General features: G+C 38.9%; 1 protein-coding gene across 2 annotated transcripts in view; it reads left to right on the top strand.

Moving 5' to 3' along the window:
• The window catches only part of LOC139129676 (medium-chain acyl-CoA ligase ACSF2, mitochondrial-like), a 69947-nt gene extending 58870 nt beyond the window's left edge, over positions 1-11077 (top strand). Inside the window, exons 1-2 of one of the 2 annotated variants that reach the window (XM_070695349.1) lie at positions 117-249; positions 7735-11077. In XM_070695349.1, the coding sequence (XP_070551450.1) occupies positions 7774-9459 (1686 nt within the window). In that variant the 5' untranslated portion in view covers positions 117-249; positions 7735-7773 and the 3' untranslated portion in view covers positions 9460-11077. Of the gene's footprint in view, positions 1-116; positions 250-7734 lie in introns of those variants that run through there. The other variant, XM_070695348.1, reaches the window with a different exon arrangement.
• The last annotated feature ends 1776 nt before the right edge of the window (positions 11078-12853 follow it).

Consider the following 12853-nt stretch of genomic DNA (forward strand, 5'->3'; position numbering starts at 1 on the left):
ACAGGTCTACACCTCTGACGCTAAGTTAAAAACACGTTTTGACGAGCGCCGCCGTTGTGTTGAATCTACGTAGACTAAAAATCCAAAGCTATTGGTTACTTTGAAAACACGCAAACAAGGTTATCATCTTAACCTTTGAGTTCTGGTTATTTACGGCCGATTTGTCAAGAGGCAATGTTGAAACACTCTAGATCTTGCAAAGTTGTGTTTTGCTTCTCATCGTAAAACGAAGAAACGTGACATATTTGGGTGAGTACTTTCAGGTGCTGAATCAAGGCAATGTCGTATTTTCTGGTGCTGAGTCAAGATCATGTCCTATTTTCTTGTGTTGAGTCAAGGTCATGTCTATAAAAACGGGACATAAGAGGCCAAGAATGGACTTTTAACATTATGTAAGACATTTGAAACAAATGTCTGATCAAAATCTTATGATGTTCCAAAGACAACTGTAATCTTGAATTTGCATGTTTATGTTATTGACACTCAATTCAGCTCAGATTGTGCAGAAACATTGAATGACTACAGTCTGGTGAAGCTCACTCAGTAACAATGCTAGATTACTGACGCTGATCTAGAAATAATGCCTAATTAGGAGCAGCCTTTGAGCGGTGTTTACGTAGACCGAAAATCTAAGACATCGGTTGCTCGAAGGAATACGTTGTACTGGCAGGTTTATGTGTTTAATAAAAGAATTCTGAAATTGAAGTTGTACTGGGCGTTGGTTTCCTGAATCTTTATCTGCAATGTTTGGCATGCAGAATTTGTCACTAAAGACAATTTACAGGGGAACCATGTACGTCAGGCACACATAATGTAAGTTGAGTATGTGTTTTATATCGCAATATTATCTTTTTCATGAAAAATGACAGGGTACGTTTAACCCTTTCTCGCGTCACTGCAAAAAGTGGACACTGGAGTGTTTCCTATAATTGCCTACTATGCGCATGTGCAACAGGTATTCTGATGACGTGTCCCTTGCCATGTGTCCTGGTGTTTTGGATGGTTTTATGTTTTTTATCCTCACCTTCCTACTTGAGCAAGACAGTATATATTTTCTTCTTAGATGAGTTACAGTCTACATTCGGAATGGATACTCATACTAGCAAACGATGTAAGGTCATACAAGGTCATGTAGTGACCTTGTTTTTATATCATTGGAAGCTATCAACGGAGAACCATTGCTGCTTCAGTGTCATCATAAGACGTTGATTACATCATAACATACAATGTAGGGACAGGAGCGCCATGTCAGCGTGTACGATTGAATGTATGCAAAATGAAATGGAAGGTGACTGCATCATTGTTACTGAAAGAATGATACTCTCGTTCTGAATGCACTTATATGATGGATAAGTGGTTAAAGATGATAGATGAATAGTAAAACAGCACGGATGCTTGGTATTAAGTATCCCAAATTTGTCGAACATTTTGAGTTTGAAAAAGATTTTGCATCAGAATACAAATTCAGGTGCAGGCAAATATGCAGCAAAATGTTAGCGGATGGTGTTGATTTAAAGTAATGAACGCGACTTAGCTCTTTTCCTTGCAGGAACGAGGAAACATTAATGATTCTTCAGATTGAGTAATGGGCACTTGGAAGACCCAAACGACATTTAAAAACCTACAAACCGTTTTCCCTTAACCCTCACGCAGTGTTCAAGCCTGCAAAACAAACAATTTCTGAATTGTTTAATGTTAAATTGAAATCGTCGTAAAGAATTCAAATATTATGTCACAGAAAAAAGACAGTACCAGTTGGCCATTTCCTGTTTCATTGGACATCGTTGTCAATAACAATTTGACACCAAAATTGTGAAAGGATGTAACTTTGTTATTTTATAAAAGTAAGACTGCAGCTTATCTTTAAATTAAGCAAATGAGTTAATAATGATTCTCTGTGTTAAATAACGCCGATGATGCAGACCTTGAAATAATAAAAGTGAATAAATGCATATATTATATGATACCTCTGATTTAATATTGGTTTTTCTGATACTCGGCTTGTACACAACTATGGTACCTTCGAACAGAGAAACAAGTTTACTTGAAACATCTTTACAGAAAACTGGTATCGTCAAGTGAACTATTGTATGTGATCTGCGTAGACCGTGGACACTATGACAATCGGGGTTTACAGTTTCTTGGAACAGCAACATTCCTCTTAGCACGGCCCATGCTTAGAGGATGCCTTTGCAGATACTTGAGTTCCCTATTTTGTCCCATCGAAAATCGTTGCACAGGTAGTACAGTTACTGCTTCCCTCCGGGGAATAGCTAACGACAGGTCGTCGTGATACAGACACAGAATAGAGGCTCAAGTCTTCAAAGTAAACAAGGTCTATTTGTTACGCATGGATGTTACATACTACCAGGTGTTGTCACTTCTCCTTAGTGCTTGAGTTCGTCGAGACAACTCCTATGTACAATCTGCACAGTGGTTATTACATACAATATCATCTCATCATTGGTGTCCCTCCCTTGTAGTGATGTATTTGTGGCCCATGTTTATATCAATGGTGAGCACCATAAACACAAAACAATTATTTACTTGTTTGATTTTTCACAGTCCATATCGCTATCGCACATCGTTCACAAATCTGAGACCCGATCATGGAACTTTATAAAGAATTGACGTCAAAGTGAATGACCTCTGTAACACTAGTTTGACCGTTGACTTCACTGTTGACTCGACGTACTTGACGGTCAATGATTACTCTCTAGTGTACATGTTTTACCAGCTCGTTTATATGTTTGGGTGAAGAATACACAAACACGTACATGTTGCGGTTTTGAACCTAAAGCGGAAGTAGATTTCAACTTGAAGTTTTTAGAGTTGTTAGGCAGAATCGAAAGCTACTAGCAAGTACTGCATTTTTGGTCTTTGTCCGTGTTACTGCACATTGTATTCTGCGATTTAATAACTTTGTCAAATTTGACATGATTATCCTATGATATATAATAATGCTTCGCTGGAAAATATCGTCAGGTGCTCCTGCAAATATATAGTTCAAGTACTTGGTCTGAACTACTTCAAATTTGCATAAAAGAGAAAAAAACAGACCATTTTGGACTATTTTATGATAGATGTGGGCCGGCAAACTGTAGGGGAGGCTAGGTTTACCTTAAATTGGAAGACTACGCTACGGAGGGAGATTCAAGCCTTTCCTAACAGAAGGGGGACACTTCGTTGACGAAAATATCCTGTCAAAAAGCCTTGTTTTTGTGAGCAAAACTATTCTGAACACGATTGGAACTACTTTCGGATTATTGGATGGTGAAGTAATGTCGATTTAATCTGCAAATATAAGCTTATCTGCTTCTCTTTTTACATTAAACACTTGTTTTCATGACTAACTTGTAATATTGCATGAATCAGCTATACAGCACCTAACACACTTTTGAAAACATTGAAAAATACGAACATCCAATCCTCCCAAATTAGTTCCAATCGCGTTTCTGCGTAGATAGGCGATTCTCCTTAAGTTTGAAAACTAGCCGTATTTTCTACCCTGGGTTGGTAGCTCTGCTGGTGGACAGAATTGTCCCCGAGGTTATCGTTCGCCCAGTTAAAGCGATGTATTCGTTGCTTCGCTTCGATAAAGTTTGTATGTGCGATGTGTGATAGTGAGCATGCGTGCGTGAGTGCTTCACGAACTCTACAACGTGTGGAGTGGTCTCAGTCAGAAAAATGTAACAACTTAGCCGGCTGTTGAACAACTCTTTTTGGGAGTGGCGATTTAGCCGAGCGGTTCTCTCTGTGGCCTCTCCGCTAGGCGACTGATGCCATATGTTGTGGGTTTGAACCCGATTGAAAACTAGCCGTATTTCATTCTCTGACGACACTATGGTATCAAGAAATGTATTTTCCGTCGTATTTACAATTTGTACAAGTCTATTCTGGGCTTGTTTTGCCAAACATTCTACTAACAGAGTTGAATGGGGCAGGATTTTAGTATGTTGTTGATAACGTTAGGCAAACGACAAGGACAAGCTCTGAGAAATGGCGTGTGCTTATCAGAAACCTTATACATAAGTCAATAGAACTTAAAGCCTGTCACACTTGACACAATTTATTTTACGGCACTGTGGTTCTTTTTCACATATTATCACATGGACTGGCCCGGATCGCCATCTGTGTGACTTACACGAGCACAAAAGGGAGATCCATATCACCCCTATTGTACGTCATCAAGCGGAATTTTCCTACACTATAAATGCCGTTCATACATACACGCCTCGACGCTTGCGTGGACATACCGATCTGTCGTGATCAATGCCGTGCTTTCATAACAGTTTTACAGAAAGGCAACGCGATAAATCCAGACATAGAAACACAAAAGACATGTCAAACGAAATTTCAAGTCGCTATAAAGCTTTACCTATTCCAAAGAATCGAATGGGGGATGCCGTTTATCACTTTAATCATGGACAAATAGAAAGACAGGCTAGCAATGCGGCGCGCCGTTTGATTAATAGTTGTCTCGATAAACTATGGCCTTTTCATATTAAAATAATCTTCACAGGTGTCAAACACGACATTTTTCATCCTGTGAACACTGTGTGAATACTATGGTTGGTCTTACTGATGTGTATCTTGGCTTGGCTTGGCTCTTTCTCAAGACGGTCTCCTCAGTCCCACATATGTATGGTGTTTTTAATGGATGTGAGGGTCACCATCTTTTTCATCAATCTTAAACAAGTCAAAATTTCTTCATTTAAATAGCACACTTTGGCATATTCACCTCTCCACTGTATTTTTTTTCACTCGGTAGCCACATCCTGTACTAAGCTTCTTAGGATGACCTTTTGCCAAATTACTTCCGTGTCAGATACCCTATATGTACACCTATGGCCATGATACTTCTGAATCAGATATCCTACAATACACATTATAAAGAGAAAATATTATACGGCTATTAAATAATTCATTCACATGCAATTTGCCGGCATGATAGTGGACATGGTTGGACATCACCCCTCCCACCTGAGGTGTATCACTCGCCATTGGTTTTATTCCGAGTTAAATGTTGATTCGGATTTTACTTTCCAGACAATGCGGCACGCGTAGATTTGTAAAGTACCTGACGCGCAAACAAAAAAGATAAAAGTTAACAATGGCTGGCAGTCCAACAGTTGTATACAACACACATACTCGGTATGTATGGTATATGGCGATAGATACATCAAATAATAATGAAGAAATCGACAGTTTTTACAAATTTAAGAAATAAAATTGCAAAATTGCCTATCCTTGAGATATTGACCATATTGTTTCTCCTTGTCTTTGGTTTTGACAAGACGACAAGTCGATGGCGTCGTGCTGCCGGTGGCGTGTGTTTTCAGGCAGAAACATCTCAGTGTAAGTTAGCGCGTCGTACCTACATCAAAATCATCACAAAATACCATTGTGTGGATGCAACGTCAACGATATCACGAGGAATGAACGAATACAGTCGATTTGCAATAAACGGTTAGACAAGTGCTACTCGGTGCAGACAAAATCATGTTAAATCAATCAGATACGACCACATCATAGCTTTTTTTTATTTTAACACCTCAATCAATACGAGCTAGACTCCGAATTTGATCTTGGTACTATTCTTAAAGATTTTATTTGTTTTGGTGAAGAACATTCACAACTATTGTGCATTTTCTGGTCCTTTGTACGTGTAACTGCAAAATGTGTTTAGTAGTGTATTAATTTTTGTCAAATGTGACAGGGATAAACTACTGAGAAAAATGTACCAATTATGCCTACTCATGCCTCGCTGGAAAAATCGACAGGTGCTCCTTCAACTATACACTTCAGGTTTCTGGTCTGCATTTCTTCAACCCAATTTTTTCTAGGGAATTTACTCTTAAAGACAAGAGAGTCTTCCATAATTATGTTACGGGTGGGCCGGCAAACTCAAGGGCAGGCTAGGGTTTTATTAAATTGGAAGACTACAGGGGGAGATTCAAGCTGTTTGCAAACAGATATGAACAGTTCGTTTTTGAAAATATCCCGTCAAAAAGCCCTGTTTTAGTGAGCAAAAACATTCTGTTTAATACAGGTGATTCTACGACACTATGATATCAAGAAGGTACAGGTATTTTCTGTCGTACTTACAATATGGAAAGGTCTATTTTGGGCTTGTTTACCATAAATGTTACGAACAGATGTGAATGGGGCAGGTTTTTAATATATTGTGAATAAAGTAAGACAAACGATAAGGACAGGCACAGACAACAACATAGACAGACTAACAACGCGGCATGCTGTTTGATGTCATGGTTGTCTCGATAACCTATGGCCTTTTCATATTAAAATGAGCTTCACAGGTGTTAGACGTTTTGGAGATTTCGTTCGTGGTTGATAATTGATTATGAGAAAAGTAGGACGAGATGACATAGTGCTGCCGGTCGCGTAGCAACCATGCTTACTTTGTCGGCTCTCAGGGCAGAAACACTGCCTCACGCCAATCAAAACATAACACGCCGGCAGTTTCATAAACACTTCCTTCCATGACGAACTTGTAGAAGATGATATAACTGATCTTAAACCATTGAGTAAAATCTGATGGTATCGATAAAAGACTTTCGAATTTCTTTCAAACACACTTATATTCATAAAAACATGAGTCGAATTTTTAACATGGTAAAACTCAGCTCCCCAAAGCTCAAAACTTTTATAGTTTTCGCAAGCACGCCAATTTCGCTCAGCACTAAACGACAACAGCAACACGAACTTTTCCGAACTTACTTTCGCTTAAAAATTGGTGAAAATCCGGAAACTATCGAAGAGTGCATGTTCGGCACTCTTCGGAAAGCAGAGTCGAGAGTTTCCATAGGCGAGACGTACATCAAGGGAATTAAGCAGCCCCTTCACACGTTGAACAATAACCGTTTCTAGTCTGTCTCACTATTTGTCTGAGGGACAAGCTAGGAGACATGGCACTGGCTTATCACCAACCTTATATATACTTATATAACGTAAAGACCGTCATACCGACACAACCTATGTATACGGCACAGTGGGTCTTTTTCAACATCAGCAACTTTCTAATTAAAATTTAGGAAGTGTTTCCACATGAGGCATGGTTTAGCCTACCCCTTATGATATACTGGTATATAACTTGTTGGGGTCTTGTTGGCTCAGAGGTGTTGGAGCCCATAATAAAACATTGTCACATAAATAAACGAGTAAAGTGAAAAAGGGCGGTCAGCCACAAGTAGGCCATGCAAAACCAGCCAATGTCTGATAGGGATTCTACCTAACTGCATAGTTGACTGCAGTGTTGCTGCTAAGGAAGTAAATAATCTGATGGTTGGTCTTCAAGTTGATTTCTCGATCAAGTTGGTTTGTTTGAAAGTCAAATTTAAAATTGCCGACAAGCGTTACCTTTTTGGCCTTTGTTTTCCGGCACATTAGTACTTTGTTAACTGATGTTTTTCTTCTGCATTGTTAATACTTTGTTTGAAACGTGACGCGAAATCTCACTCTTGCAAAATTACGAACAAGGAACGTGGCCATACATTTCTGGAAAATTCTTTTCTACGCATGTGCAATGATGTTAAACAAATCTGAAATCTGAAATCAACACAAAATTAAGAACAGAAAATTGTTCTCTAGTGATCTTCATTTCATCACTTTAAGAAACGGATTAAGGACAATGTTCATTGACAACAAATATGCAGAGGTCATACATATACGCTATTTATAAATTCTCTTTGTTTTTCTTCAATTATTTTACAGCACGTGTGAATTCAAGGCAACTGTAGAGGTCAAGAAACAATGGCAGCTCATCTTCTTGCGACTTCAAAACTGACTCAGAGTTATTACCACAAACTGAGTCAACGGCGACTCTGCGGTAAGACTATTGGTCAACTGTTTGATTTAACCAGCGATGCTTATCCAAAGAGAGAAGCAATAACTTACTATCCAAAGGATGGTGACGTCAAACGTTTATCATTCGAGGAACTGAGGCTTCACGTGGATAGATTTGCTGAAGGGCTAATGAAACTCGGTGTGAAAAAAGGCGAAAAGCTAGGAATACTTGTTGGCAGACGATACGAGTACATCGTGGCCTATTTAGGAGCCATGAAGGCAGGTCTTATCGCTGTCCGCCTTCTTACCTTCTCAAAAGCCGATCAGCTAGTATATCAAATAAACAAAGTCGGCTGTGATATGTTGGTCATTGATAGCGATGGTTTAGCCAACATCCGAGAATTACTTCCAGGAGTTCAATCTGTAGGTGTACCATACTGCAGAGAACCTCTTCCAAGTGTTCGGTTCTTCATCAATATTGATTCTGCAGTGACAAGAGGGGCGTGCCTGTCCCTTGACAGTATCCTCAGCATGTCATCGGACAATTTGAAAGAGGTCGGGGTTGAAAATGAACTTCAACTTGACAATCCTTGTGTCATCTTCTTCAGCTCAGGCAGTACTGGACGTCCAAAAGCCATTGTGCACTCTCACCACTCCATTTCTGAATGTGTCTTAACCGTATCTGACTATAGAACATCATATAATGACGACGACCGTGGTTGTCATTTGGGGTCCGTGACATGGTACTCCATTGCATTAGAGTACACCCTTGCTCCAATGATTGTAGCTGGAGATAGGCTTGTTCTAACCGAGTCACAAGACGTCGATACCATTCTAAGCGTCATAAGACTAGAACGATGTACGTCTATGACACTTTTCCCTCTTCTTGCGTTTGAGATAGCATACACAAAGGGCGAAGGTATCGACCTTTCATCACTGAAAGAAGCTTGCCTTGGAGGAAATACTTTTCCACCAGATACTCTAGCAAAATTAAGAAAGTTTCATATTCAAAATATAACCGTTGGCTATGGGTCAACTGAAACGAATGCAACCACATTGCATCTTAAAGACGAATCAATTGATGGGAAGACATGGATAGTGGGGCGACCAATCCCGCACTGCGAAGTTAAGATAGTTGACGAAAACTTCCGCATAGTACCGGTCAACACTGAGGGCGAAGTCTGTGTACGAAGTCCATATGTTTTCCAGTGCTACTTTGGTGAGGAAGAGCAAACAAAGGCCGTGAAAACAGAATCGGGGTGGGTGAAGACAGGGGATGCTGGAATCATGCTTGACGATGGAAGAATTCGAGTGCTGGGAAGGAAAGACGACTGCATCATAAAAAATGCCAAAAACATATATCCTTCTGAAATAGAGCGCTATCTTTTTGGTCATAGTAAGGTGAAGCTTTGCCAGGCAGTAGCTATTCCTGACCAAAAAGTGGTTAACGAGATAGGTTTATGTCTGGTCTTAAAACCTGAAACAGAGTGCACCGAAGAGGAAATTCTTGAAGTCATGAAGGAGCATTTGGATGAATTCCTCATTCCTAAATATATTTTGTTTTTTGAGAGTTTTCCAGTCACTGATACGGGGAAAATTAAACGTACGGAAGTGATGAGGATGGCAGTAGAGAGATTAAACCTGCAGACATAGTTACATTAAGAGACTGACATTTACGATCGTATGTAGAATTTATAGTGTTAAAAGCCCACGTAATGAATATTAAGATACAAGTTGACGTAATATTGTGCTTAACGTTTTGTTGGTCAGGCTTTTTTCACAAACAGTTGAATCCCACATTGTACTCGTAATGAAGTGGTAAAGTATCATGAGACAGTATATAGTGCAGATCAGCATTCAAAATTTTATATTGTCTACAAGCAACGACTTACTTTTTTGGAGAATTAAAAGAACTGAAACGATCATAGTAAAGAAGTTATAGTTTTTTGGTATAAACAATAATAGTTAAAGTATACAATACAAGATAGAAGTACACTCTCTTGTGATTATTGGTCAGATCCTTTTTTGTTTTGACTACGCTCATTACCAGACATCGTAGGAATTAATAGTGTGTCCTAAGCTTTAATCACGTCATAATTAATTAAACCCTTGCCTCATTCGCTTAGATGACTTGTTAAATAGGGGTATTATAGACAAGCCTGATTGCCTTTATAATGAAGTTTGACAAGCAGTCGTAATGACATTGAATTGAAGATTCAAAAACACAATTTCACTGATAAAACGCTGTGATGTGACAAATTCAAAATAAACTTGCTTTCAAAGGACTCAGCCTCACATCTGGCCACAGCTAGCGTATGATCTTCTTGTAGATTGTAATAATTTTTTTCAATATCAAATACTTGCTTCAACAATACTTTTACTTTTCCCTAGTATGGATTATACTGTTCGTAGTGTAGTGTAGTGTAGATCATTCTCCTTTGTGATCTTGGGTTGAATCAGTCATGTTTAGAACTGTTTAGAACGTAATTTTCACTACAAGTGAAGATATTTTAAGAAAAGTAATTAGCTTATCAATAGAAATTCTAGATTGTTCTTATACTCTTTAATTGTAATCATTAAGTACAAATGCGGGACGGCACCTGGCCAATGAAGCGCAGAGAATGGAACGACAAACATATTAACTAAGGAAACAGGCGAGGCTTGCCTAGCCGGTTAATTTGGCCATCCTCTCCCCCGCGCCCATATATACGTTGATGATCAGGGCTGAGTCTGTTATTGCAATTGTATTATCAACAAACCCAAGAAAACCGTCAAAATTTGCGATAATGTTGTACGCAAAAGACAGGCCCAAGAACTTGTATTGCACAAATGTTGTGTTCACTGAACAGCGACTTATGCGACTTCAGTGAATAGTGCAATACGCCAGCACTATCACGTGCGCTGTAAAAAAATTGCAAACTCAAAGATCTTTTTGGATAAAATTGTTTAAAATTGACCCACAAGTATTCCATTTTATTTTGTAATTGATCATAATATTTGTAAAAATCAAGATTTATATTTAAGCTGTAAAGCTACAATGTCTACAATACTGTGAGTAGTTAATATTGTTATTCATATTCATGGGCAATGTAAACAAATCATTATTGTGTAATTGTTTTAGGTCACGTAGTTCAGCTAGACGATTTAAAATGCCATGGACAGGACATGGTAATATAGTTACAGTTTTCTTTATGATTATCATTCAAGGTGTTTTTTGAAACGCGTTGGAAAAGTGTTTTGTTAATAAATAGCCATTAAACATGTAAAGTTACTTCCAATTGCGGTCGACTGTGTTTTTGAGGGAATTCAAAAAGTGTTTGCTCCTTATCAATTACGCTGAGGATTCATTAATGAGGGGCTCATCTTTGACTACCATGATGAGGCCCTTTCTCGATTGAACTTTTTATTCTGAAATCTGTGAATCGCCATCCGAGGCTATATGAGCAAAGGAAGACACTGGTCACATGTGAAGATTGCTGAGTATGTTAAAAATATCAACCCTCATGATGATGCTTCCGTGGGACATGTCAACCGGTTCTACTAAAGCCACTTGTAAACAGCGTCGAATTTACACTGCATCATCAGTGAAAGTAATCAGCAGACTAAAAAAATATTAATCACAGAAAGATGTCCATGATCGTATTTATAATACAATCAATTGGACTGTACCTCTGAACATTGGGGCTTGGACTATTCATAGCCGTGTGTGAAGAGGTAGCGCGGAAAACTCATTATATTCACTATGATCTTTTGTCGTTAAACAAGGAAAGGCAACTTAGGGGCCGTCGATAATAAAAGCTGACGCACGACAAACGCAATTCTATCCTTTAGGGGGAGGGGGTAAACGCTCATAACGTTTTGTGTGCGTCAAAATCGTATAAGGATTTTCTATTGTTTTCCGAAGTGCGTTTTTGCAGCGAGAACGCAATACTACCTTCACGTTAATCGAGGACAGAATGACCACCAAATAGACAGAAATGTGAAATAAAAACTTGTATGCTTTTTCAACGTGAAACATGTACGTGAAACATTTTTCTACGTGCGAAATACATTAAAATGTTTCGTGTCTTAAAAAGTGAAACGCGTAAAGTGGAGGTTTATTAATTAATGAGCACTTCCGGTATTTTTCATGGGCGTGCGGATCGGAGAGGTGCGTGTAGGTTTGTCAGAAACAGCATTATAATACAAAATTGATTTCGCATAAGAACTTTCGTATGGGGGAGAGGGTTACAAATAAAACGATGGAATTGGGTTTCTTGTGCGTCAGCTTTTAATATCGACAGCCCCTTATCAGGGTGAGAATTTATTAGGCGCCGAATTACTCTCGCTTTCTTGACCGCGCTTCGCTGACGAAATTAACCGATCAAAGTAAAGTGCGCCGCTGGCGGTAGGGACAGACATGTCGTGACCGATTCGATGCCATTTCACACTACCCAAAGCTTTCGGCGCACTTTTCTATGATTATTATGCAAGAGCGAAGCGACTGGGGTTTGGAACTCGAGACTCGCGCCGAGTTAGTTTCATGTCACGAAAATGAAGGGATGATCATCAATAAACTGTCAGCATAAATGTATCATGTGATGGCGAGGTCTGATAGGGGTGATATTCAAAAAGCTCTACTCTTGATCCTGACGAACTTAAGTAGTCGAACACTATGGTGTAGTTTAACATTTCAGAAAATAAAGTCACCAACCGAAACAACTTGTCATGATTCGAAGTTCATTTTCTGGATCAAGTTTGTAAAGTTGGAAATGATCGATAAATGTGAGAGTTATGGCCACGAGTAACAATATATTGTGCACATCTTAAATGAGTGTATGGTATATCGTATTTTGCAGGACAGTGTTTTGTTTCAAAGACGACTTGGCAATCCGACTCTCGCAATATTACAAACATTTTAACTTATCTTTGGAATTTTTTTTCGCATGTTAAAATGTGTACGATATCGCGATACAAAAGCATATTTAATGTACAGCTGTCATTATTACTTGACTGAATGTTCGACTTTGATCCGCCGTTGATAACGTCTTACCATATTCAAGGGAGG

Source organism: Ptychodera flava, chromosome 3 (genome assembly GCF_041260155.1).
Source record: "Ptychodera flava strain L36383 chromosome 3, AS_Pfla_20210202, whole genome shotgun sequence".
NCBI classification, from domain to species: Eukaryota; Metazoa; Hemichordata; class Enteropneusta; family Ptychoderidae; genus Ptychodera; species Ptychodera flava.